Source organism: Manis javanica, chromosome X (assembly GCF_040802235.1).
Source record: "Manis javanica isolate MJ-LG chromosome X, MJ_LKY, whole genome shotgun sequence".
In the NCBI taxonomy this organism is placed as follows: Eukaryota; Metazoa; Chordata; class Mammalia; order Pholidota; family Manidae; genus Manis; species Manis javanica.
The window spans coordinates 12,691,994-12,719,990 of record NC_133174.1 but is presented as its reverse complement, the minus strand read 5'-3'; the positions used below and the strand labels follow the sequence as shown (position 1 = coordinate 12,719,990).

General features: G+C 45.2%; 1 protein-coding gene and 1 non-coding gene across 2 annotated transcripts; both read left to right on the top strand.

The window, feature by feature from the left end:
- The first annotated feature begins 18 nt into the window (after window positions 1-18).
- On the top strand, window positions 19-27,306 carry RS1 (retinoschisin 1). The gene is made up of 6 exons (XM_073227606.1): window positions 19-2,359; window positions 11,467-11,492; window positions 12,203-12,308; window positions 19,916-20,057; window positions 22,267-22,462; window positions 24,455-27,306. The coding sequence occupies exons 1-6, from the start codon at window positions 2,308-2,310 to the stop codon at window positions 24,605-24,607; spliced, it is 675 nt and encodes a 224-aa protein (XP_073083707.1). The 5' UTR covers window positions 19-2,307; the 3' UTR covers window positions 24,608-27,306.
- TRNAV-UAC (transfer RNA valine (anticodon UAC)) lies at window positions 221-293 on the top strand. The gene has a single exon. It is a non-coding gene; the product is annotated as a tRNA-Val (tRNA).
- Window positions 27,307-27,997: the final 691 nt, after the last annotated feature.

Here is a 27,997-nt window from a genome sequence, read left to right as displayed (position 1 = left end):
TTGCCCTGGTCACAAGGGTGACGACTGTAAAGGGTAGCTTGGGCGAGCGGCCAAACGCCACAGCCAGAACGGAGACGCGGTCGCGAACACCGGGCCTTGCAGGCGGGGCGGAACGGGGCAGGGCGGGGGTGGAGTTACACCGCAGGGCGGGGTTTCAGCGGAGACGCTATTTCCGGTAAGAAACTATTAATAAAGATTGGGATAACGACCATTCCATGGAGGTTCCATAGTGTAGTGGTTATCACGTCTGCTTTACACGCAGAAGGTCCTGGGTTCGAGCCCCAGTGGAACCATGAGCCTGGCCTGGTGATTTTTCACTTTTTAATCTCTCCAGTGCCCGGGTAAAAAGATGAAAAGCAAAGCTAAGGTGATTCTCTTTCTTTTTTTTTTTTTTCACATTTACTTTATTTTTCTATTTTTTGGCACATTTTTATCGCAAAAGCGTAACGACACTTTTTCTTCCACCCCCGCCTCCATCGCCCGACCTGAGAAATAGCAGAGGTCAGGACTGGGGTGGGCGGTGGCCTCGCCCGGCCGGCCCCGCCCGGCCCTATCCCCACCTCTCCTCGGGTACTCGGGCTGGCCTCGGAGAATTCGGGCCTCGCGGGACGCAAGACCACCCCTGGGCGCAGCCCTTTTGCTGCAAACCAGGACAGGGCAGGCCTCCAAGGCCTCCATGCGCAATACAGCAGGCATAAATTATTACAGGTTTATCATTATTATTATTATTAAAGGTTTAATTTGTCATTAAATTCTAATACAAGCAGGGGGAAAAATAGTCCTTTTCCTTTTAGTACAGCAGAAGTGTTTGTTGAAGGGACCTTTTGTGTGTTTAATAAAGAATACATAGGGACTCTCTAGTCCCCTCCTGGCACGAGCTGGGAGCTCTATCCTTTCACTTTATCTCTAAATAAAAGCCTGTACCTTGCTCTCCTACCTTGAAAAAAAAAAAAAAGAATACACAGCATAGAATAAATGTCAGGCTTGTAGATACCCCATAAACGCTGGTCGAATGACTAAATGTTTCTGTAGTTCCTTTTTGTTCCTCTTTACTAGTTCATTACAGTTTCGTTTCGGGGCGGGGGTGGGGGGGAAGGCTTTATTATTCTTTCTATTATCTTTTGGCCTTTTTCATCTTTAACAAGAGGAATTAAGGAAAGGCATCTGGGATCTTGGGGCTGAGGTAAGATAGTGGTGGCCAAGAACTAAAAAGGGAAATTCAGTATTTTTCTCTGCATTTTTCCACATAATTTTGCTCAGAAAGTGTGTAAGTTTGTATCCTTTTCCAATGCAAGAGTTTAACACGATTGTCCCTATTATTACAGTTACTTCATTAACTTTGTTCTTTTTTTAACCGTCTTAATCATTTTTAACTATTCAGTTCAGTAATGTTAAGTATATGCACATAGTTGTGCAGCTCATCTCCAAAATGTTTTGTCTTGCAAAACAAACTATGCTCATTAAAAGGCTCTTTTCCCCCCATTAACTTTATTCTAATAATGGCTAATGGTGTCAAACATGTTCTAAGTGTATACGTGTATACTTAGAGGATACATTTATATATGTATATATAATCCCATTTAAGCCTCAGGCTAACTCTGTGAAGTAAGCATTATCATCACCATCCTACAGATGAGAAAATCGAAGCACAGAGATCTTAAGTAACTTACTCAAGGTCACAGAACAAGTGGATGAGCTGGGATTTACACGCAGTCTGGCTTGCGAATCTGCTTTTAACCCTGTCTGCTGTTACATGAACCCCCTAGGCTTGGCCATGTAGATTATTTCCATTTTTTTATTATTATCAATAATAGCAATGTACACCTTTGTGTTTAACTGTACTGCCCCCCAACTTTAGTATTTTCCTGAGTGAACAGGTATGAACATGATGTAAGTTGCTTTCTAAGAGAGGAATCCATGGCATTGTCATAGAATTTGAGAATGTTAGAGCTTATTTAGCAAGAAATTGCTCAAGGTCACCCCCTAGAAGATGATGGCAGAGAAAGGATTAAGACCTGAGTCTTCTGCTTCTCGTTTGTTTCCCTCCACTGTTTCCCTTACATTTAAAGACCAAATAAAAGCAGTATCTTCCTTTGCTAAACCAACCTCAGTTGACATTGGACTCTTCTCTGAGACTTCCTTGTTAAGGCAGGTAACTACATGGGTTAACTTGGTGGGGCTCAGCCAGAGCCCAAAGACCTAACTGGAATAAGATGCTTAATGAGGCCAGTGCTCAAGATAAGCTCCTGCTCCTGGGGAAGCTCTCCACTTCAGTAAGACAAAGCTGTGACCAAGGACAAGGGAAGAATGCCCCACAAGATAGAAAGCTTCTTGTTTTTACTTCTCTTTGGCTACAAAGGTATGTGCTGTCCAACCATTAGCATTCATTAAATATTTAATAATACAGTTGGATTACTAACATAGCTGATTAATAGAAATGCAACTTGAATAATTAAAATATCATTAATTAGCAAGGCATGTTAATTAATATGCATTATTAAGGAACAACAGTTGTCTTTATGTGGATGCAGTTCTCTTTGTCTCGCTACTTTCTGGTTCTGTGAGGAGCCTAAAGTTCAAAGGATGCTTTAAATGGAACAGAAAAAAGAGTCTCAGATATTGTGTAAACAAGCAATTAATTGCAACAATTATTTTAAAAGTGTGGCGTATTCTTGAAAATGTTTAGGAGTCAAAGTTTGAGTGACCATAGAATTTAATTTTCCAAAGCAAGATGTTCCTGAGAGTGGAAGAGAGTGCTACTAACAATTGCTGGGGCAAAGGGTATAAACCAGGACTGTCCTGGGCAAATCGGGACATGAGGTCACCCTAGTTTAAATACGGATTAACATAAAATGCCGAGTACCACTGGACTCTAATAGAAAGCATAATCCAACTGAGAGTCAAGAACCTCTAAAAGACTCATTACATGGACATTTGTAAATTTCTAAACATGGCCATGGCAGGAATGATATGCTTAAACAAGGAGAAATCATAGGAAAATCTCTAAAATGTCATCCAATTCAACTTTGAAATTCTCTCAATCTTTGAAATAATTACTCTTTCATGCCTCTCTCAGCTCTCAAGGCCCCATCAGCACAGAATTCCTTTTTAGGTTCATTCTGGACACTGGAAATTGTTTGAATGTCTTCTTTGTGGTCATGTGTATTTATGTGTATTATAGGAAATAAATAAGGAAGGCAGGAAGGAGGAGGCCTCTCCACTCTGCAAATGACCTGGTAGGCGACGTGATGAAAACTCACACAAGCAGAGTCGGAAGTCCTGGTTTAAACCATTCTCTCTACCTCTATTAGATTTTACTGGTAGAGGACTCACTCTGATTCCCCAGTCTTATGACTTGTTATTTAATCATGTTTCTCAATATTTGGAAAAACCTATAAAAATATAATCCCAAGGTCATTTGCAAACCCAAATATATTTCTATGCAGAGATCATTTAGATCAATTGTCTGTTTTTTCCTCCCTTACATTTAAGTCAGCAACTTGTTCCTGTAACACCTAACACTTTAAGATGCTCTGGCGGGAGGTTGTTGATTTTCCTTCACCCCTTACCCTTTCCTCAGTAAGAAAATCTAAACAGAGTCTTCAAGGCTTAGATCCCCAAACCCCTGGTTCTTAGGTGTCCAAAGGGCTCACCCTCAGATTTCTCTCCTTTGGGATTGGCTTTGAGATTCATCCATCCATCAGTCCATCCATCCATCCATCCATCCGTTCGTTTGTCAGGTGATTAAAGAGCCCATCCCAGAGTCCCTGCTACGGATCAAACATTGGGTAAGAACTTCAAGGCAGATCCTTGTTGCTTTGTGTTGAGTGTAACAATCCTGTGCTGTGACCCCAAAATTTGAGGAAGCCCTATAAAAGTTTACTAACCCATTTTTATATGAGACCTACCCATTCAGGGGATATCTGTAATAACAGACACATTGTCAGAAGACACACAGGACAGCACTATATCCTGTTCTATAGCTTACCAATCTGTGTGCATGGCTGGGGGGCTCCAGAAATTTCCATAAAGAGCAAAGAATACCATCTGTGCAGGTGAAATGGAATGTGGTCTAATGCGTGGTCCAGCAACCATATTTTATGGTCGGTGTGGTATGGTGACCTACGTGTGCTCTGCCCTGAACTAGAGGGATGCCCTAGGAGATAAGAGAAAATGCAGACACAACAGCTACACTTAATCAGCTTACACTCCAGATAGAGAAAAAAGGCCAAAATACATGGGAAGATGTGTCCTGTTGCACAACTGGGAACCTGAACACAAGGTTCTTTGTCTAATTTACTCTTCAGTTTCCGTTCCACGGTGGCTCCTTAGTACAGCGAAATAAGGTAAATGGATTGACTCCACTTATGCACTGGATGAACGTTCATTTAGGAATGCACCGATCACCTTAGTAAGACACTCCCTATCTCTTACAGCTGAGGCAGGCTTCTGGCTATCTTATATTGCCATTTCTTATTCAGTGCAAATGATGACCTTAAAAACATCCACCTTATTAGCATATACAGGCCCATTACTTGGTCATGTTTATCACATGAAAAAAAAATCAAGTTTCATCTTACAGGTGAGCGTGTCCCCTTCACCAGTGCATTGACCATAAGGGGTAGCAGGGCTTTTTTTTAAAGCAGTGTTGTTGAACTATAATTTAGGTACCATTAAACTCAGCCACTTAAAGTGTGTAATTCAATGATTTTTATATATTTGCAGAGTCGTGGAGCACAGAATCTAATTTTAGGACATTTTCATCACTCCAAAAAGAAACCCGCAGCCATTATGCCCTCGCTTCCCATCCCTCCTCCCGGCCCCCAGCAGCCACTGGTCTACTTTCTGCCCCTATAGAATCTGCCTATTCCAGACATTTCAAATTTAAATGGAATCATGCAACATATGGTCTTTTTTCTTTCACTTAGCATATATTTTCGAGATTCATCTGTGTTGAAGCATGTACCAGTAACAGATTCATCCATGAATATGCCTGTAGTCTAAAATAGTAACACTTTCACACTAGAAGCAGTTTCCTTCTTTCTTTTGCGAGAGAGGGACATTACTGCAGCCTGCTGTTTTTCTGCTGTGTCTTTACTCGTGTTTCTCAAGTAGATTGGAAACTGGTCACAGACAGGTTTTATCATTAATAATTTTATGCCTTTCTCCTTGGCTTCATCTGTTTCCATGGGAAGGAAAGTTCTGTATTTAGTGACAGCCATCAAAAAGAGACTAAAATAGTCTGTCCTATGTGTGTCTAATGCACACTTTTCCTCTTGGGTTTGTAAGGTACATCTCAAGAAACAGGCATGCCTTGAATTTTCTTGCTGTGGTAGCAAGAATTTCCCCATGGAGCGGACCTTTGGGCAAAGGGGAAGAATGATCCCATATTGCATAGATCTAAGATTGCTGAGGCGCAGGCACCTCACTGGGTCCCAGCAGAAACCTGCAACATGTGGAGGCATTGCAAAAATAATCAGAGGAGGGAGAAAAATATGCAACCATATAATCTAACTCTTTTCCTTTTTCCTTTAAAGGCTGACCCGTTTACTTTTGCTCACTCCAACAATGTTATTCTCTGGTATTATGAAATGTTGTAGTCAAACATGCTTTTGCTTTTGTTTGCCGGCTTTTTAGGTGATTAAATCACTTGGGAGGCCACAGCAGCCCCATTGCTGCCCCCTTGGTGACAGCTTTTGCTGTAAAATTCTTGTTCTTCCTCTGCTCATTTCCATAAGGATCTGGTGCTTCAAACCCCCAGGCTGTCACTTCTAGAAAAACGCTTTCCTGGGAAGGGGAAATAACCACCAGAAATCTGCCCAACATCCCGTGGAACACAGCAAGTGGCTCTGAAACCAGGCCTCCCCTGAGGGGCTGTTCCTCTCCACAGGCGGGCAGTGGCTGGGTCTCCTGCCCTTTCCTCTTTGCTTTTTGCTTTGTTTCGGCAGAATGCCGAGCACCTTCCGGGCCCACCTGTGGACCCAGGCATTACGAAAAGCCCTGGCGGTCTTAACAATTAGAGGGGCCTCATTCAAACTCTGGGTTTGCTCAGTTGCAGCTGGATAGACTCTCTTCAGTGACAGACACAGTCTGCAGGCCAAGCTGATTTGGTTATTAAGGCCACACTGTCAGTGACCTACACGCCTTTGGTCTCCCCAAAAGAGGGTCACTTGGTGTTTGCTCACAGTTCATGCTTGCCCAACTAACAGGGCCTTTCTGCCTTTCAGTGCTCCCCGGCTCCTCTTGCAGATGGGGTGAGCCAGTGATTCCTGGACTAACACCCCTCCAAATCAACTAGATGCCAACTGCTCATCTACTTTGCAGTTCTTGGGGAACAGCTGAGGGACTGAGGCTGTGGGGCCCATGGATGCTTTAACTGCTGGTGGCACAGGCCACCCCCTGGCCTATCTGGGCTTCCCGAGCTCCAGAAGCTCAGAAGCTTCTGGCCAGCTGCCCACTCAACCTCAACACTAGGGGGTCCCATAGGCCTCTCAGATGAAACCTTTCTACCCAATGACCCCTAGATCCCTGTTCTCCTGGAACCTTCTCCTTCCCCAGTAAATGACAGCTCCATCCTCCCAGGCACTCAGGCCTCGAACCTCTCTCTCATATGCATGTCATCTGTCAACAATACTGTTAGCACTACCTGCCAAAGACAGGCAGAGACCAGGCACTTTCATCACCTCGGCTGTCACCGCCCTGGCCGAGCCATCCATCGCGGGCTCTCCTCTGGATGATGGAACTCTCCTTGGCCAGGCTCTCTGCTCCCCGCCTTGCCCCGGGCTACTGCCAGCAGACCACAGTCAGTCTTGTCCCTCCTCTCCTTCAGCCCCTCCAAGGTCCCATGTGCCCACAGACCCTGGACTGACTCTTTCCCCACCCAACCCATACCCCAGACCCCTAAAACTCACTGGCTCCAGCACCTAAGGCTTGGTCTGGAATATAATAGATGCTCAGTGAATGTTAGTTAATATAAATGCTTTGGGGCCAATCATTCTCAGCTATCTTTTATTTCAATTTCTATAAACGTATGGGTGCTCAGATAAACCTGTGGACAAGAAAGAGGTGGCACACAAAGGCCAGAGCAAGTGGTGAGTTCTACACAGGGGACAGAAAAAGTCCTCTTCATAGGGAATGAACTGAGAAGGCAGAAAAAGTTGGGAGGGGAAGGCATTTGAGGCCAAGAAATCAAACAAAGGCATGGAGGCATGAAGCAGCCTGGCACATCTGATGAATTGCAAGTACAGAGTGCACAAGTCTGGAGAGGTAGGCAGGAGGTAGATTTCAGCGGCCCCTTCAAGGGCATATTACTATTAAACCCACTTCTGGGATGAGGAAATCGAGTGCTATGGCCATGCAGCTAATAAGCATCACAGGTGAAACTTGGACCCTGGCAATGGGGACCCATCAAAGGGTTTGGAGCAGGTAAGTGAAACCATAAGGTTTGCGTTGCATTCCAAAAGCAGCGTGGAGAATGCATGAGGCAGGGAGAGCATCTGCAGGAGAGAGGGCAGAAGCCTACAACAGGAAGTGGGCAGTGGGGACGGAGAGGGGAAAGGCCCCTGGTAGACACCAGATGTGGGGGGTTAGGAAAAAGAGGTGACTCAGATGAGTCCCAGGTCTCTGGATGGGGTGGCAGGTGAATGGCAGACAAAACAGAGAAAGGAGAACAATCTGAGGAAGGATATAATGACTGTGGTTTTTAACAAAACTTTTGGTTAACGTATAACATCCATGCATTTATTTAAGTACAAGATACATACAGAAAAGTATAGGTAAGTGTACAGCTCAATCAGTTTTCACTACTGAACAGGTATAAGTGACCAGCACTCAGAATAAGGAACATTACCAGCCCTTGAGATACTCTCCCTGGGCTTCGTCCCTGCCCCTCTCTGCCCCAAATGTGACCAGGCCCCATGTTTAGTGGCATAGATTACTTTTGCCAGTTTTTGTACATTTTAAATGGATTCATATGGTGTGTCCACTTCTGCATCTGACCTTCCACTCAGCATTGTGAGATGCAGCCATATGATGGCGTGGAGGTATAGATCGTCCATTTTCATTGCAATATAGGGTGCCACCGTGTGAACTTACTACAGGTAACATCACACTGATAGGCATGTGAATGCTTCCAGTTTGGGATTATTACAAACACTGTTGCTGTGAATAATCTAGTACATGGGTTTGTTTGTTGGAGAACATATGTATGTATTTTTGGTAGGCACTTAGAAGTGGAATTGCTGGGTCATAGGGCACATATATGTCCAGCCTTAGTATAAATTGCCGAACAGTTTTTCAAAGAGGCGAGACCACCTTACATGCCCACCAGCAACATATGAGAGTTCCGGTTGCTCCATGACCTTGCCAAGCCTCGGTTAGGTCTGGTTTTAGGTAGTAAGAGACAGCTACCGGGAGACAGCCAGTAAGCCATTCCTTGCAAGAGGTGGAATCTTGGGTTTAGCGACCTTTATGGCATGGGTAAGAGAAGCAGACATCCCAGAGGAGACTGAGAAGGATGATTCAGAGTGGTGGGAGAAAAACCAGGTGAACAGTCTGGTGGAAGCTAAAGGAAGATGGGAGAGACTGACGAACCCAGTGTTGCCGCGTGAAGACGTAAGGCCAGTGTGGGGAGGAGTACATAGGATAGGAAAATACAAAGCCTTTGGTAACTTACTTTGCCAGCACAAGGCTAGGCCTTCCACCAAGATGGTGCTCCTTAACCTTCACTGCTACCTAAGGGGGCCAATTCTGCCCACAGTGAGTGAATCAAGGAGTCTCTTGGAATGAATAGTCAGTGGACAAAGGCCCAGCAAAGCTTGGTGTCAACAAGTCACAGTTTGGTGACTGTAGGTGAGGGGTGGCCCTGAATCTGCCTTGAATAAAAGATGGGCCCCCTTTGACTGAACCTGGTGGGGTCCTGGCCACACACATTATCCAGTGGTCTGTCTTCTCCTGGGTCCTCAAGCCCCTCATGGGCAGAGAGCAAGGCTTTCATCTCAGGAGGCGCAGGCCGTGGTGTAGTGCCAGGCTCACAGTGGACATGAGGAAGTGTTTTGCCGGATGGATAACTATGTATAGTGAACTGGAGGCACAATTTGAAAAAGAGAGCTTTTCTAGTCATGACAAAAAGGATGGGAGCATTCCTTTACTCGCTAAAACAACCTGAAAGTTTTTGTAGGCATCAGATTCTATTTTTAGATAGGAACGTGGCTGAGGAGGGACTTTTATTTCCTATTGTCTACACTCAGGTTTTGTTCAATATTTTTATAGTAGGTATGTGTTGCTTTTCTAATCAGAAAAGAAATGAAGGTATGTGTTTTGTTGAAAATAGGAAATGAAACTTCAGTACTTTAAACCAGCGCTGTCTAACGCAACCTTCTGGGATGACGGAAATGTCCTGCACCCGTGCTGTCCAGTACAGCAGCCCTTAGCCAACCGTAGCCAGTAAACACTTGAAATTTAGTTGGTGTGACTGAGGAAATGAATGTTTAATTTATTAATTTTAATTAATTTAGTTGCAAATAGCTATACATGGGGACTAGTGGCTATCACATCGGGCAGTGCTGCTTTAAACAGTTTATGCCAATATATACAAACTCTGTTCCTATTACATAGTGTACTTATTCTCTTTATTCATAATCCTAGAAAGATAATTTATATGTTTGTTTTATGCTAAATTTTGCACAGTTTCCCCGCATTATTTGTATGGTATTTATACTTTGTGGGAGATGTTCCAAACAATGTCCTAATCCTAAATAACTTAAATGTGTCACAGTGGGGTAACCGGGAACCAACTCCTGAGCCCCCACCTTTGGCAGGCATTAAGGGTGATGAAGAGTTAGTAAGTAAAGGGAAAAGCTTGCACTGTTAATGTTAAATAGAAAAGGGAGGCAGGGCAGGACATGGGACAAGCACCAGGATGAACTTTTCCTGCCGATGATGAAAAATGCCCAGATATAAGCAGTACAGTAAGAACAGGAGGGACTCCATCTTCTCCATCTTAAGCCTAAGATTCCATTTTAAAAACCAGGGAGTTAGGATGCACGATTCCTAACATATTTTATTGTAATTAGGCAACAACCATTCCTATCTTAAGGCAGGGCAAGCAGTCCTAAATGGTATGTTTCCACTGCTTGAGGGTAACCACTATCTTGGAGAAGAACAGGACCAATAAATTCCTTGTGGTAAGTTTATCTTACAGAATATCTACAGGACTGACTGTAGATGGTGACATGATGTCTCTCTCCCATGAGACCACATGTCAAGCCTCTCACACCCACCCCTCTGCCCTTTGCCCCATTCATGAAGGCATTAAGAGACAGAATCCTAAGCCCTTAAGCTTGCCTCCTTTCTGAGGTTGCCCACACTCCCCTTTCTTCAAGTGTGTACTTTTTGCCTAAAATAAAGCCTTTTCACTGCTCAACTTATTGCATCTTATCTCTGTGCTCTTCCAGTGGTGTCTTTGTCATTTTGCTATTTCACTCTGTTTTCCAGACTTAAGCACAAGTCCTCACTCTGTCTCTGTTCTACTCCACACAAGTAGGGAAAGGCTGCTGAGAGCTCTGATTTGGTTTTGCAAGGTTCTGTCGCCTGGGTGACCGGGACAGGCCTGCAGCTGTACGATCATGCCCTTCAGCAGCCTGCCCGAAAACCTCCTTTCTTTGCGTTTGGGAAGTTCCCAGAACATCATCTCACGCCATCAGTGCTCTGCAGCTCCCCCAAATCCCGGGGTGGGAGGGACTCAGTTCCCACGATGTTAAGATTTAAGCAGACCCTGGACACCAGGTGACTCTGGCTTCAGGAGTTCTGGCCGGGATTATACGAGTAGGCCAACCAGCAGTTCCATGAGCCTCCCTCTGCTCTGCCTTGCTCTCTGCTGCCTGCACGCCTGCTGCCATTCCCTGCTACTCTTGCTTTAATGAATTCCTTCCTTACCTATACTTGTCAGACCTGTTCAGAATTCTTTCTCATTCAGAGTCAAGAATCCTCCCTCGTCCAGCCTGAGGTTTCACCTAGTGCACAGGGAGAGACCTCCCCAGACACAGCTGCCTGACAACAAAAGGAATGTTGTAAACATTGTTTAGATGGTAGGCTCTCAAATATGGTTTTAAAAATGTGCATAGAAAAAAGACTGGAAAGACACTAAAATGTTAACAGCATTGCCTTTGGTGATAATAAATAATAGATGCATTTATTTTTCTTTTTGCTACATTAATGTACTTTCTAAAATTCTATAAAGAACAAAAACTGATAATTATTCTTGTCTTTCTGTTTAATTTTATCATCCCTAGTTTCTCAACATGTATGGATGTTTTTCCTGGCACATATTTATGTAGTTTGACTACTTCCAGAAGGAACTTTGTTAACTTTTCTGTGACTATATTCACTTTACTTTTCCATGTAATGAATCGTTTTCTTGAATTTCCCTTTCTTTTTTATCTTGATTTTTCTTGTCCTTTTGCTCAGCCACACTGGGATTATCATCTACTGAGGTATGTTACAGTAAGAAGGAATTGACATATACTGTTTTCGATGACTTTCCTAGCCAAAAATAAAGCTTAGGATATCACCTTTTAAAAAGGTGTTTTTAAAGGTATTTCTTCCTGGTGGTGGCAATAGCACATTTTGTCTGGGCAAGTTGCAAGATTATGGAGAGAGTGGAATTAAACCAGGTCTTAATTCAGATGGTGTAATCTCGATCCCAATATTTTTTAAAACTGTCCCAGAGGAAGAGGTGGCTAGAGGTTCTGGGCTTTGACCCTTGCAAGGGGAGCCCCTGGTAGGGGCCAGAGCTCAGTGGGAACATGCTTCCTTGAAGGGAGCTGGCCTTCAAAAATATTTTTTCCCTTCCCTAGAAGGGAAGTCCAGGGGTATGAGGCACTAGACCTTGGACTGGAGCTCCCCAAGCTCCTGAAGATAACTATAATGGGGTAAACACTGCCCTCTACACGGGTGTCCATGAGATTATTAGGGGGTCATCCACAGTGGCAGACATTTGTTTATCTAGACTGAAAGATGAGTGGCAGCTGTGTATGTTAAGGCTAGATCAGTAATTCCGTTGTGCTGTTGTAGTGCAAAGCAGCCACAGACAATAGGCAACTAACGAGCCAAGTTTTTTGAACACAAGCTTTTCCAGTGGCACGGACCACAACTGTCTTGACTGTGACTTCTCTGACACTCCTGTGCCTCCGGCTTCCTGCAGGATGAGGGTGAGGACCCCTGGTACCACAATGCGTGCAAGTGCGACTGCCAAGGAGGTGCCAATACCCTGTGGTCTGCAGGCGCCGCCTCCTCAGACTGCATGCCAGGTGAGTGTCCCCTCTCTTCGGGGCACCAGATCCTTGGGCACACCATTTCTCCTCTTCCTTGCAACCCCTCAAGTGCCTCGCTCTGGGCTTTCTCTAGTTAGCCTCTGAGCTGCAGATCTCACAACTCCACCGCTCCAACAGGCCTCATGTCATTGTTCAGAAACAGCTTCCGGGATCTCTACTTGCCCTAGGAGACATGGCAAGGTGGGACCTACCTTTCAATGAAGAAAACTAAAGGAACCTATTAAAAATAAGCCAATGGTAGGCTGCAGGGCATTTTGGGAAGAGCACAGGCTTTCCAGCCAGAAAGCCCAGAGATGGAATCTTGGCTGCCTCATTTCTTAACTCTGGGACTCCTGCTTTCGATTTTTCCTGTCAAATGGAGAGAATAGTACTGTGCCTAGTGATTTATTGCTCACCAAACCACCTTGTGCTTCCCCGTATTCCAGCCCCCTTGCAGTCAGGTGGCACCATATGTTCCAGCCTAAGTGGGCAGTATCTCTTAAGAGCACCCTAGGGATGCACCTTGTGGAATTGTATAGAATTTCTGAACAAGAGCAACTCCATTTTGAAGCTCCATTTTCCTTTCTAACTAATGAACTCTTGAACTGGGCCAGAATCAGTCATTGTTTTACAAACAGTTGCTTATGGAACCCAACAGACCAACTGGCATTTGGACCATAAAACTGTTGATGTGAACTTTATGATGACAGAATAGTTAACTAATGCATGCCAAAAACAGTTTTGCTGAATGGCACCATTACAGTGTATTAGAGGGTAATCAAAAGTGGCTCAACCACCTAGCACCAAGTCAACAAGTTTGTTTCTCCTCTCTTCATCTAATCACGTAACTGCCCTCTTCTTTCCCACAGAATCCCATTGCTTTCCCCACATGAGCAGGACCCTTTTCCAGTTACTACAGAATCTGTGCTTCCCAAATTGCAATTCTGAGGCCCCGGAATAAAAAGCTTTTGCTCTTTCTGAGTTTCACCTCCTTTTCTGGGTTGACAGACTCAGCTCTCTCTTCCTCTGCTTGAGAAAGTAGCTTCTCCCTCGGCCTGGGTCCCAGGGCGATGAGATGGAACAAACCCGCTGTCAACCCACAATGGACAAGTTGCCTGAGTGAAAAAATAAGCCTTTGTTGTGTTAAGCCTCTGAAATTTCCAGGGTGGTTTGTTCTGCAGCATAACAGAGCCTTTCCTGAGGAACATGAACGCTTCCTCTATGGCAGGGCCAGCGAATTTGGTCTGTAAAGGATCAGGTGGTAAATCTTTGTGGCTTTGTGGGCCACGTGGTCTCAACTCAGTTCTGCAATTGTAGTGCAAAAGCAGTTACAGTGTGTGAAGACATGAGTATGGCTGTGTCCCCATAAAACTTTATTTACAAAAACAGTCAGTGAGCTACATTTGGCCCAAGGGCCACAGTTTGCCGACCCCGGCTCTAAGGAGTTGTGAGGAATAAATCGGATGAAGCATAAAACACCTTGTGTTGTACCTGGCAAGCTGTAGCCTTTAATAAAGGTCAGCTCCTTTGCTTCCTCACTCAGACTTTCTGAGGCTTGAGCAGGCCAGCAAATATTTGCAATGCTGTTCTTTCCAGGCTCAGAGCCTCTTTTGCATGAGACTGTCCTTGCCACCCCCCTCCAGGGTCATGATAGTGCCGTGCCACGTCACACTTTACATAATCGCCTAATAATATCTCCGGGAGAGACAGGTTTCTGTGTCCCTGTGCGAACTTCTCTTCATTATTTCATTAAATTTGCATTAAAGCAGCCAACTGTGAGGGAGGCAGGGGAGTCTACAATGGCTTTTACTTCCACGGTTTCCTTTTTACCAGTGTGGTAGGAAGTGGTGTCTGCACTGTCTACAGAAAGGGAACAGTGGGGTGCTGGTAGTGGGGAACGCAGTAAGCACTGTCGAGTCTGGTGCGGTTCTGCTGGAAGTCCTCTGCGCTCCATGGCAGGAACCCTTGCAGCCATGACATGCGGGTGTAACCTGCCTAGTTAATGTTGAAGCACCCTCCCAATGATCCATTTAGAATCCAATTCCACCCTCTTTGATCTTGTGCCTGTTACACGTGCCAGACACTGATGGGGAGACAAAAATGAAGGCATTATCTCTACCTTGGAGGAGTTTACCATTTAGTGGAAACAAATGTTCTCTTCACTAGAGACATGTGACCTACTGGAATTCCATTCGACGGAAGTTCTTTCTAAGAAGAAATTGCAAAGAAATTATTTATGTGGATTGGCTTCATTAACCCAATCAGCTGTGAAGCTGAGGCTCGCCATGTGTTTGAGGAATGTGAAGACTACCCCGGGGCCCCAAGCTCTTCCCCTTACACAGTCACCATGAACTCCAAGCTCTGAAAGCAGTCTTACAGTTGAGGTGCTCTCCTCTCCCCACTAGGTTTTTGTTTTTTGTTTCTGTTTTGTTTTGTTTTTTAACAACACAGGTATTTCCAGGAAGGACAGATACACAACCTTTGTGTTAAGTGCTTGATTCACTGGTGTTAATGGGTATTTCTGTGAAAAAGATGGTGCAGGAGAGCAGGCCTGGCCACAGCATTCCAGAAGTCACTTGCCTGTCACGCCTCAGATCCTCACTGGAATGCTGGGAACCCGGCTCGGTCTCGCCAGCTCCTGAGATACAGTGCTTAAAGCCGACCTAGGGAGGGAGGAGCCTAAAAAGTACAGAAGAACAAGAGGGTCACTCAGAGCTACTGCCCAAGGGCTCCAACCACAGGCAGAAGGTGACAGGCTAAGTGCATTATGGCCCCTAATCCTCAGCTTAACCCTATTAAAAATACTAAAAGGTCTGTCTTCCACAGGTGAGTGAAGATTACCTTCGCCCTCAGAGGGGAGGAATAGGGTAGGGAAGGTATCAAAATATAAGAAATCTAATTACTCCTTAATGCTTTACTTTTATCATACATTTTATATTTCTATATTATATCTGAGTTTATATTGTATTCTATAAATATTCTGTATTTACATATCGTCACATATATTCAAGTCTAATACATATGCATAATAATATCCACATCTCCCCTGTCAAGAATGTCCCAGAACTCTGTGTTCCATTAGGTTAACATTCTTTATAAGCATGTCTGGCCTTCATGCCTACAAATCAAGAAATTATCTACTGAATGAGAAAGGTTAGTACAATAAATATACACAGCCTGGATTAGCAGCACAATATGGATATGCCTTTATCCATCTAATTATCGAATCATTGCTCAAAAGAGCCACTTGTGCCACAAAAAATGCAGGTTTTCCCTTAAAAAGAGTGTAGAAACATTCCTTTTCCACTTACGATGAGCGTAGAAATGGGCATCATAGCTATAGTATCAGACTCCCACCAGGCAGAGAACTTGGGAAGGCCAGTCTGTGTTTGTCTGATGAGTATCCCCTTAATTCCCCCAGCAACATTATTCATGTTGCTTACTAACAGTTTATACTCAACTGACAGTTTCTTTTTCATTAGGCCGGTGGGAGATTTCGGGGCCCATCAACTTCTACTTCCTCCCTGAGCTTTCTGCTTCCTGTTTCTGCCATTTTCTCTGCTTACCCGCAGTGGCCATCCAAGATGGACTGAGAATATTTATTTACCCCTTCATTCATCCATCCAGTCAATAACTACCAAGTACCTAGCACATGCAGGCATTCTGCTCAGCTCAGAGGATAGAATGGATCAAGGCAGACCAGCGGAGCTGACAGCTAAATACTGATGAGGAGGTGGGCAAGTGACAGGTGTGGGGCGTCTGGGGAGGCAGCAGCTGGAGCCCCTTCCCCAGCTCTTGGTGGGCAGAAGTCAGCAGAGATCTGAAGGATGAATGGAGTTGGAGAAGGGGGTGGACAGGGGACAAGAGTGTCACAGGCAGCAGGAACAACCTCAAGGGAAGGCTTCCAGGCCTGCATGAGGACCCACAGGGAGCTCAGCCAGGACCATGGAAGGGGTGGGGGTAGTGGGGCAGGGAGAAGGGGATGAGGAGGCATCAGAAAAAATAATGACTGGCGTGCAGTTTATACTGCAGCACACAGAGCATGAGAAATGTCACACGGTCTATTTTCCCAAGTTCAAATAACTCCAGTTTTGAGTCCCCCTTTGTCATGGCCTGTGAGGAGTCTAAAGACAATATTGTCGAAGGTCCTTCCTCTGTCCTTTGGACTATGTGAAACCCCCACAGGCTCATGACGGCAGGTTCCCTGCCCAGCCACAGCCCCACTTGAAGGTGGCCACCTCATAGGTGGCTCTTCTCCCTCTGAATCGGGCTCCGTCCTGAGGACCTTCTCAAGTTTCCTGAGGGTGTCCAGAGCTCAGGGCTCCCAGGCCCCATCCCTGGGCCAGCTCCCTTCAAGGAAGCATGTTCCCACTGAGCTCTGGCCCCTACCAGGGGCTCCCCTTGCAAGGGTCAAAGCCCAGAACCTCTAGCCACCTCTTCCTCTGGGACAATCAGCTAATTCCTATTGAGGTTTAGATCTTCCAAATCCATAAGCCCAAGAGATACACTGTCAACAGGCTTTTCCTCTCAAATTACACACACACACACTTCTAGAAACATGAAGCTGGCATCCTTCTCAGGGAGATGTAGGGGGATAATGAGGGCAGGACAGGGTGGGGAAGAGGGGTGTTGAGTATTCACCAGAAAAACAAACATGCAAAACTCAGAAGACATCAACATATTCTCACGGATTCACCCTGTTACACCAACATTAGCTGCTGCTTCTTGGCTGGGCACTGTGGGCTCTACACTCTACTTTATTTCACGTCATCCCACAGCAACTTTATGGAGGCAGATGCTACTGCTCTGCGCATTTCAAAGCACAGGAAACTGAGACCCAGAGAAGTCAAGCGATGCACACAGAGGGAGAGTGGGGCAAGCCCAGGTTACACTGGCTCTAGGCAGGCATTCCTGACCTTGGCTGCCCATTCCAGTCACCTGCAGCTTTACCCCACGCCCAGGTCCTGCCCCAGACAAATGACATTTGAGTCTCTGGTGTGTGGCCTAAACATCAGCACTTCAGGCATTCCCCAAGTGGTGTTGGTGAAGAGACTCACCACTGGGCCTCTCTCTGTGCCCTGGGCCGCACCTCCAGGGTTCTGGGCTAGCAGCTGGGGAGCCAGAGGCCCCAGAGCCTGAGACAGGAGCGCTGGACAGCGGTAGCCTTGGAGCTTGGAGGTGGAAGGGCTTGGTTTTGGACATCTGGGGGTGAGTACCTTTGGGTCACCCCAATGGAACTGTTCACCTGAAAAACACTCAGGGGGCAGTGGGGCGAGGCTTGGGGCCTGGGAGTCAGGCTCTGGCTCTTGCAGGCCAGCCAAAACCCTGGGCACAGTGAGGTCATCACCTCCCCTGGAGAGCTGTGGGTAGGGCCCATGTCTGGACAAGCCCTCCCAGGCCTCTAAGGCCACTGCCAATGGTCAGGCCCCTGCAGGTCTACAGCCCATTCTCAATCATTAGGTGAGCTAACTGGGGAGAAATGGCAAAAGAGTTATGAAGGGGAAAGACAAGGAGCAAACAGCCAAGAATAAAGCGACTGGGGCCAGAAGCGGGGTAGCTTTCCTTCCTCCTCTGACCCGTCTCCGAGCTAGTGGCTCTGGAGCAAGAAAAGGGGGGTTGGGGATGGAGAGGCCTTAGAGACATGCACGGTTAGAACTTACGGGCCCACCTGAAACCAGCTTTCTGACACAGGGGCCTCGTCCCTCCTGCTGGCGGCACAGGCTGCTCTTCAGGCAGAAGGAGAGCTGAGGTGGTGGATGGGCACCCAAGGCCACGGGCACAAGGCCCCCTGAATCTGCCAGCCAACAGATGGCTCCCCTGGCAGGCCAAGCTTCCTAAAGAGCACCTTCAAGTGTGCTTGTTAAAAATGTGGCCACTCTGGGGGTTGAGTCTTGGGAACTGCATTCTTAACCAGCCCCCTATGGATTTTGCCACAGGGGCCTGAGCCAGTGGCCCAGAAAGCACTCTGGTTCCATCTCCCAGGAACTGACATTATTTCCATAGGCCCCCTGAAGCCTCGGGTACGTGCTGAACTGCAAATTTTGTCCCCTCACCCCAGACCCACTGAGCTGTAGCGACTGCAGTGGTCGGAGTTGGACCTACTCCTCCGGCGCATTGGTCAGAAAGGCGGGGCAGGCCCTCTGGCCAGGGGCCTGAAGTTGTCCTGTCTTCAGGTTCTGGGGACAGGTCGTGACTGTCCCTACAGGCATTCTGGAGCTGAGGATGGCGTTCAAGCTTTTGCATGCTTCACTCCATTTTACTGACTTGGAAATCATCCCCCAGAAACCCTCAGCACGCATTATACTGTGGAAGGTGATTATGCCCCAGTAAATATGTTTAGCTCTTGAACCTGAGCTCAGATTCACAGGTGGAAAAAAAACTAATTTGATTTACCTTACTTGAAGTTTATCATTCACAATCAGAAAACTAGGAGAATGTAGTTACATAAGTTTATCGAGTGTTTCCTATAGAAATTCATCTAGAAACAAGTTTGGTTGAAAACAAGACCCCCCCATCCTCCAAATAACGGCTTTTTGAATTAGAAGTTTTGTTTTGACACACATGGTAAAAGACCTAGGCATAGGGAGTTGCTTAATGATATTAGGACTGAGGTCTCTGTAGTACTCTTGGCCTTACCCCCATGGTGCAAGATGGCTACTGTTGTACCAGCCATCAAGTCTTCTTTCTAGGCAACAGAAAGAAAAAGGGGCAAGCAAAACCTGATCAGCAATCTCTAGCAGACATCCTCTTATGTCTCACAGGCCAGAAATTGTGTCACATGGTCATTTCTACCTGTGAGGGAGGCTAGGAAAGGTTGTTTTTTTCTAAGCTGGCCACATTGCTTCCCCCAACATAATTAGGGTTGTTTAGTCAAAAAGAAGGGGAGAATAGATACTGGGCTGGCAATTTGCAGTCTCTGACCAGGTGACTCTCACTAAATGTGAGGAAATACATGAGAGCAGCAGACTATTAGCATGTAAGAACCAGGCTTGGCTACTCTTATTTGAAAAAGGCAGTTCCTTTTAACTGTTCCTTACTCAACAGTCACTGAGATACGTTTTACCCCTTTTTTTTTTCATTTTAGACTAGTGGAAAAACTGCAATTTAGAAGTGGGAAGTTAGTCTTAATATATAATTGCCCTTCTCAGCATTGTTTTGTTCCTGTAATTGACACCATATGTTGCCTGGGGACAATTAGGGACCCGGATGTCCTCACACAGGGTGGCTAAACCTGTGTTAATGAGGAGAATAAGGAGTATGGCATTTAAGTATGGTATTTCACTGTGAACCTCTTGGTTTTTAGGTCTCTAAGTTTGTGGAGAATTATTTCTCAAAATCTCCCCCTCCCTAAGGTTGCCATAGAACCATTTCCCTCTTTCATGAAGGTTGTTGTCTCTATGGCAATCCCTCTACGTCATCTTCACTCTCTTCTTGCGAGAGCAGTGAAGAGGGTAAGATTCAGTTCTACCCACTGTGAAAACTGCGCTGGTGAGTAGAACATTCTCCATGTTCCGAAGCACCAACAAGATGGTGTGATGTGTCATTCTATTGAGCATTACGATGTGGTATGAGTGTCTCAATGTGCCTTGTTTTTCCTTTCCCAGAATGCCCATATCATAAGCCCCTGGGTTTTGAGTCAGGCAAGGTTACACCAGACCAGATCACCTGCTCCAACCTGGAGCAGTACGTGGGCTGGTATTCCTCGTGGACGGCCAACAAGGCCCGGCTCAACAGTCAAGGCTTTGGGTAAGCAGGGCAGGAGGCTCACGCCTTTTATTTTCATGTGATTTGAAAAAATAGGTGTTTATAATAAATGAGTAACAGAATGCATTTATTTATTCAACATATACTGAGTACCTTCTACATTCCAAGGACTGCAGATATAGCTGTGAACAAGGTAGATGAGGTCCTGGCCATTGAGAAGCACAGTTTAGAGGGAGAGATGGACTCTAAACACTCACACAATTGGCCATCTGGTGAGTGTGATGTGGAGGACACAAAGAGGGAAAAAAGACTTGGTCCATTTGAAGTACCAGGGAAGGCCTCCTAAGGCAAAGATATTTAACCTGAGATTTGTAGTTGGCTGGGTGGGGTTGGGGAGGCACAGGGTATAGCAGGCACACAGGTCCCGAATTGGGAAGATCCCTCAACGGCACAGGTGGGGACCATAAAGAAGGCCTGCACGTTTAAAGCACAGGTGAGATAAGGCTGGAGAGAAAAGCAGAAGTCAGGTCATACTGGCCCTTTTAAGTCACAGTCCTTATTTTGGGGATAACGGGAAGACCCTGACTGTGTGTTAGTTAGAATACAGGTTTATGTTGCTGTAACAAAAAGCCCCAAAGTTTAGAGACTTAAAAAGATAGAGTGCATTTGTTGCTCATCTCAAAGTTTCATTAGGGAGTCTAGGGTTATCATGGCAGCTGGATGGTATCAGGGGCCCAGTCTCTTTTTCTACTTTGTTCTGTCATCCTTAACATCAAGTTTCCATCTTGGGGCCCAAGATGGCTACTCTGACTTCCACTATCACATCCACATCCAGTCAGTAAGGAGAAAAAGAGCACAGTACACATACTTTTCCTTGAAGGATACAAACAGATCTCAGTTGGCACTTCTGCCCATGTTCCATTGATCAGAATTTGGTCAGACTGCCCCGCCTAACTGCACGGGAGCCTGGGAAATGTGATCTTAGCTGGGAGGCCATTTGCTCAGGTAAAAGTGAGGGGTTCTATTACTAAAGGAAGATGGGAAGAGGATATTGGGAGACAATTAGCAGACTCTAAAAGAGAAAGATCTAAAGTTGGGTAATATCACAATGAGATTTGTGTTTTAGGAAAAATCTTCTGGCTCCTTCAGGGAGAGCTGTTTCAGGGAATGGGGTGCAAGAGTAACCCAGGGAGACTAGTTAGGAAAGAAGCAGTCCAAGCAAGAATTGAGGGTGATGTGGGCTGCAGTGGAGCAGTGAAATGGAGAGAAGTAAAGACTTTGAGAAACATTTGGAGATAGGACCAATCAATGGATTGGATGTTTGGTGACAGAGAGGAAGGGGCCAAGGATGGCTCTCAGATCACTGGCAAGAACACCGGGAAGGATGAGAGTAGCATTCAGAGAGGGGGATACTAGAAGCACCGGGGTGGGGATAACTAGTAGCTCGCTTTTGGATGTATTTCATTTGAGATGCTGTGAGGCATCCAGGAGAAGCTGTCTAGCCAGCAATTGGTTCTCAGGATTGGGAACTAAGTTCTGAAATGGAAGTAAAAAGTCAGGAGCCACTCACGGGGCAGGTCTGGAATTAGAAGAGAAGGCAGCCAAGGACTGAGTCCCAAGAAGCTAAATACACAAAAATAAATGAATAAGTACCCCCAAAGTGGAAACTATAGATTTCCACAATTTATGAGGGACATAGCTAAAAAACTTTTCTGTTCCTTCAATAGTTGGTTTGCTTTACTATTGTTAAAAGCCCTTTCAGAGCGACTTGGCTCAGAGCTGTGCATGTGGCAGACACTCCCTGCAAGCCACGGATGACACGACCTGAAGGAGATGCAGAGATGCAGAAAGAGAGGGAAATGAAGGGAGAACAGAGTCATGGAGAAAGAAGCAACAGGAGGGACTAATGAACAGGGAAGGGGGCTGGAAGGGGCAATAACCACGGACTCACGTGTTTTGAAGAAAGACAGGCTCAACCACACTCTAAAGGTGATTTCAGCTACAAGTGAAGGCATTTCTTGGACAAATTAATTGAATCTGGCAATTTTTCCTTGGGCGTTGGAGGTAGAGGGAGGGAGAGAGAATGACACAAGTATGACAGACCCTTCTTGGAGACAAGCGTCTTGGTGCTTAACAGATTGCAGCTCAGACTGTGGGGGCTCTGTGGAGGCTCCTCCGGCGCTGGCAACCCCTTAGGAGACAGTGCCTCCCAGCTCTTCCCAGATGCCCACAGGGTGACTCATCCCCGCAGGTGTGCCTGGCTCTCCAAGTTCCAGGACAGCAGCCAGTGGCTACAGATAGATCTGAAGGAGGTCAAGGTGATTTCAGGGATCCTCACCCAGGGGCGCTGTGACATCGACGAGTGGATGACCAAGTACAGCGTGCAGTACAGGACTGATGAGAGCCTGAACTGGATTTACTATAAAGACCAGACTGGAAACAACCGCGTAAGTCAGGATTACCCCAAACCACCTTCAGCTCATACCCTCTGGGATTCCCGTCCCGTTACTGCCGTCACTCTCGGTCAGAGCACTGACCCCACAGCATGGTGAGTCATCCACGCTTCTTCCCCACAACACATTCTGCTCTCTTATGACTGAACAGGTGTCGTTTCTTGTATTCCTGGTGCTTAGAACAGTTTCTTTGTGAACGAGTGCCACTCTTGTGTGCAAATGTGAATTCTCATATCAGCATATAGGTGCTTGAAAGATCAAAACTGGTCATTTGGAGTATTCCAAACTCACTGGAGCATTGAACACTTTGCTGCATGGCTCTGACTTGATCTATTAGTGATGTGGGAAGGTCCTTGTCCATTTATGTAGCTACGGCTTCTCCTTACTATTGATTGAGACCAACTACTAGGAAGCTTTGGACAAGCCAGCAAGTTAGCCACTAAACTATGTAAATGGTGAAAACGACCCAAGTAGTGCAGACCCAGAGGAACTTCAATCTTTTAGCAACTTTATATCCTGCTAATTTCTGAAGGCCGAGCCCCATGTCTTGTTCACCATAGACTGAACACAGCAGGCTCTTGATTTTATATATATATATACATAACGTATAATTGCAATGAATTAAAAAGTCACAAGCCGTTTGGAGATGGTAACTGTCCTTTTGCCTGAGAGGCTACTGGGTGTTTAGTCACTTGGGTGACAAGTTGTACAACAAGACATTTATGGGTTGAGATTTCAAGGGGTTTGAACACAACAGGAAAAACCATCTTGACACTTGGACATTTTACTTTATTTTGTTCTTGTTGGTTGGCTTTTCAAAAAGATAATTCTTTTTCCAGCCCAGTCTGTGTTTCTGCAGACCCTGACCGTTCTTTGCTGAGAGGCACTCTGCTGAGGCACTTGTGTAACCTGGAGGAGCCTGTGGCATCCTACCTTTTCATCTGGCTCCTGACTTGAATAGGTTCAAGGGCAAACAGCTTGGACAAGGGGGTGCGGGATGTTGCTATTGGGAAGAAAGGCAGGATCATGGCATATGAGGGCCTTCTCTTTTTGTGGAAGGATGAGGCCAATGTGGCAGCCAGACTTTTTCAGGAGATAATTCCAGAAAGAAATGAAATGTTCCATCGTTACTGGGCAGAATACTATGACTCTGGAAAGAGTGCAAAGAATGGTTTCTTTGGAAATACAGCCAAATATCCACACACCTTTTTGTGTTACAGTCACTGAATCATGTTGTGTTGCATGAAAAACACAAAGCAAACCCTTTCTCTGGGCATTGCCCTCCCTCTTCCAGAATCTTCCCTCTAGTTTCTATGCCTTTTCCCTTCTTTAAAGCATTTTTCCGAGTCGAAAAAGTACTTGCCATTTGTATCTATATAGAGATACACACTTAAGCTTCACATACCTCATGAAGTTGACTCACAAATTCAGGGCCACTCTGAGCCCCACTTTGGATACCTTTGAAACATGGGAACACTCCTCTTATGTGATGTGGCCATTTTCAAAACTTTCTGTCAAAATGCAAGGGATTAAAACACAAAATTGGTTATTAGAATTAAGACATTTTCTATCAATGCCATCCAATAAAACTTGCTGCAATGATTGGAATGTTATCTGCATAGTCCAATATGGCAGCCACTAATCACATTAGCTGTTTGGCACTTGAACCACGGTCATTCTTTCATTACTGAGGAAGTAAACTGTTACCTAATTTTAATTTCTTTAAATTTAAATGGCCACATGTGGCTAGTGGCTACCATACGGGACAATGCAGTTCCAGAGGCCCCCAGAGAGTGACCTGGAGATGCCCGGAGCATGTACATGCTGGTAAACCACTCAAATTCAGATTTGTGGGGTCGGCATGTGCAAGTGCTTTAACCACTCTGAGATTTTCCATAGTTACACGTTGGGGCCAGCTCTAGATAGGAATTGTTCTACCTTTTCCCTCCCCTGATGTGACAGTGATTGGATTCTCTCCCTCTTTAGGTCTTCTACGGAAACTCGGACCGAACCTCCACAGTCCAGAACCTGCTGCGGCCCCCCATCATTTCCCGCTTCATCCGGCTGATCCCACTGGGCTGGCATGTCCGCATTGCCATCCGGATGGAGCTGTTGGAATGCGTTGGCAAGTGTGCCTGACCCTGGCCTCAGCTTGGCACCTGCCAGGGGGCAGAGGGGACGGGAGCAGAGCAGCCTGGCGCAGACCCTGGCCCACTACTATGATGAACAGGGCTGTATTTCACAAGCTCTTTCCAATGAAGGGCTGAGTATAGAATATTTCTTTCTTTCTTTTTTTAAAGATATAGTTTCCAATTTTAACAGAAGAAACAGAAAATGAATTTATTTCCCACTCAGGGCCAAAGAAAATGAGAACAAAGAAAATGTCACTAAAAACAATTTTCCTACAATAGCCTAAGTAGCAGGAGTAATTTGCTGCTCTCATTTTTTTTTTTTTTTGTCTCAGTGACACTGGAAAGGTGCACTCCCAGGGGAACACTAAGGAGCCCTGATAATTTGAAAACTCTTTTGCTTACCATATTCAAACAAGAACACAGTTTCATAAAGCCTCACTTTGAATGCAAAGGGGGAGCAAGCTTGCAGTTTCTACTGTTTTCATTAAATCATGGCCTTGAAGGACTTTAGAGCACCAGGTATGCAGAAGGAAGGTTTTTGTGTAACTGGGTGGGGCAGAGGAATATGGTGGATGGGGGCGCCTGTGTTCTGCTCTCCTGGGAGCCATACATGACCAAGGGCTTCAGCTGGGAGGGCTTCCCCAGCTCTGATTACATACACCTCCATTCTGCAGCCCATTCAGGCAAATTACCCCAAGTCACTATTTAGGTGAATACATGGGACAGACTGCACAGTAAGTAGTGATGTTTCCCTATATTTAGAAACCCGTAATGACCAGAACACACCAGAATTTCCCTTTATCTAGGGCTACCATTTTCCAGCAAGCTTAACACTTTGAAAACACTTGGCCCAGGAGCTATCACTGGCTGTGTGGAGGAGGCCCCTTAGCTGACTACATGCTTTGCAGGAAGTGCTCAGGCCCAACTCCTAAGGAGGGAGATGTGGCTACAGCCCTGGTGGTCTACACTTTCAACCTCTGTCCCCTTGCCTGACAATGCACAAACACATCTGCTCCTGACACTGAATCCTCCTTGGGAATGAATGGTCCTGGAATGCGTCTGGCCTGGCCATTCCCTGCTGGCGGAGCTCACTAAGGGAGCCTGGGAGAACGACAGCCTGTCTCCTTTGCTGATCATAGCTCAGTCTGAGTTTCCAGGCCCTTCCCTGGGAGAGGCTGGTGACATGGGGAGTAGGGAGGAGAGGTCTATAAAGAGGAGAAGCTGAGGGGGGTGAAATCCAAGGATAAGAGCCCTTCAGTGAGACTGGGGAATCCAAGACTGTCTGGGCCTTGACACAGAACAGCCTTCCTAGCAGCTCCTTTTTCCGAGTGGCTGTTTTCAAATGCCAGGCTGAGTGAACAGACTCACACTTATCACGATCCTGGACACCACACTCGCCTTCTCTGAGTGGGAAGCTTCCGGAAAGCCTCAGATCCCTTCCCTGGTGTTTTTGGGTTTAGAACAGTTTTATATTTAACCCAGTATCTTTCTAATCCCATGCTATATACATGAACCTGAAAAAAATGCTTTTCCCTGCTCACTCTCTTAAATTTATCGATTCAGGATGGGGAAATCCTTCTCTCTGGCCTTAGGACACATGGACAAATCCATTTTGAATAGATGCCTGACTAAAGACCCTTGTTGGGAAAGCTGAATGAACTTTAATCATGACATGGATGGTCAGAGGAAATGGGGGTAGCCTGGGAGTTCAGGTCCTCTTTAAGTGGCACAAGAGACACAGGAGGGGAGTGTAATTAAAGGAGAAAAAGAATGAAACAGTGTGACACAGGTATAAAAGTTCTCCAAATAATTGTTCATGTTGGAAATTTTGTTTTCTAAAAACTTTATTGTGAAGTCACATACCATACAAATTTCACCCATTTAAAGTGTACAATTCAATGACTTTTAGTATATTCAGAGTTGAGTGAACATTACCACAATTCTAGAAAGATTTCATCACCCCAAGAAGAAACCCTGCATCCATTAACCATCACCCCACAACCCACTCATCCACCCCAGCCCCAGGCAATCACTGATCTGGTTTCTGTCTGTAGATTTGCCAATGATGGACATTTCATATAAATGGAATCATACAATCTGTGGTCTTTTCTGTCTGATTTCTTCTGCTTAGCATAGTGTTTCCAAGGTTCAACCATGTTGTAGCATGTGTCAGTAGAAATCACTTTTTATGGCTGAGTATCATTCCATTCTATGGATGGACCATGTTTTATTTATCCATTTCATCCACTGACGGACATTTGGATTTTTCCACATTTTTGGCTATTATGAATAATGCTACTATGAACAACTGTACAAGTCTGTGTGGACACATTTTCATTTATCTTGGGTATATACTTAGATGTGGAATTGTTGGGTCTTACATAACTATGTTCAACCTCTGAAGAACTGTTAATTTTTCAAAGTGGCTGCACCATTTTATATTCCACCAGCAATGAGGGTTACAGGTTCTCCATACTTGTTATTACTTAATCAATTATAGCCATCCTGCTGTGTATTAAGTAGTATCTCCCTATAGTTTTTGATTTGCATTTCCCTATGATTAATGATGCTAAACCTTCTTTCATGCATTTACTGACTTTTTGTACACCTTCCTTAGAGAAATGTCTATTCAGATCCTTTGTGACCATTTTGGAATCCAACTTTTTGTTATTGAATTTCAAGAGTTCTTCATATATCCTAGATACAATTCCCTTATTAGATATACAGCTTGCAAGTATTTTCTCCTATTTTGTGGGTTATCTTTTACTCTCTTGATGGAGTCCTTTGATGCATATGTTTTAAAATTTTGATTAAGTCCGATGTATTTTTCTTTTTGTTGCTTGTGTTTTTGGTGTCATATCTAAGAAACTGTTGCCAAATGTAGACCTTGAAGATTTACCTGTTTTCTTCCCAGAGTTTTATAGTTTGGCCTTTTACATTTAGGTCTTTGATCCATTTTAATTTTTGTACATGGTATGAGGTAGGGGTTCAACTTCATTCTTTCCATGTGGATATTCCGTTGTCCCAGCACCATCTGTGGAAAAAACTATTCTTTCCCCATTGAAGGGCCTTGGCACTCTTATTGAAAAATCAGTTGACTGCAAAGGTGAGGATTTATATCTGGACTCTATTCCAGTCCATTGATCTATATGTCTATCCTTACACCAGTATCACAGCATTTGATCACTGAAGCTTTGTAGTAAGTTTTGAAATTGGAACGTGTGAGTCCTCCAGCTTTGCTCTTCAAGATTGTTTTGACTACTGAGTCCCTCAAACTTCCATTATTAATTTTGGGACCAACTTGTCAAATGCTGCAAAGAAGCCAGTTGAGATTTCACACTGGAACCTGCTCAATATTTCAGAATTTAACAATGAGATACTGAGATCTGTAAAATAT

What these genes read in the sequence shown, in the direction of transcription:
- RS1 (XM_073227606.1), top strand. Translation starts at nt 2,308, where the DNA reads ATGCCCCACAAGATAGAAAGCTTCTTGTTTTTACTTCTCTTTGGCTAC. An exon ending in TGGGATTATCATCTACTGAG is followed by an intron (nt 11,493 to 12,202) that starts GTATGTTACAGT and finishes GGCTTCCTGCAG; the next exon opens with GATGAGGGTGAGGACCCCTG. An exon ending in CTCAACAGTCAAGGCTTTGG is followed by an intron (nt 20,058 to 22,266) that starts GTAAGCAGGGCA and finishes TCATCCCCGCAG; the next exon opens with GTGTGCCTGGCTCTCCAAGT.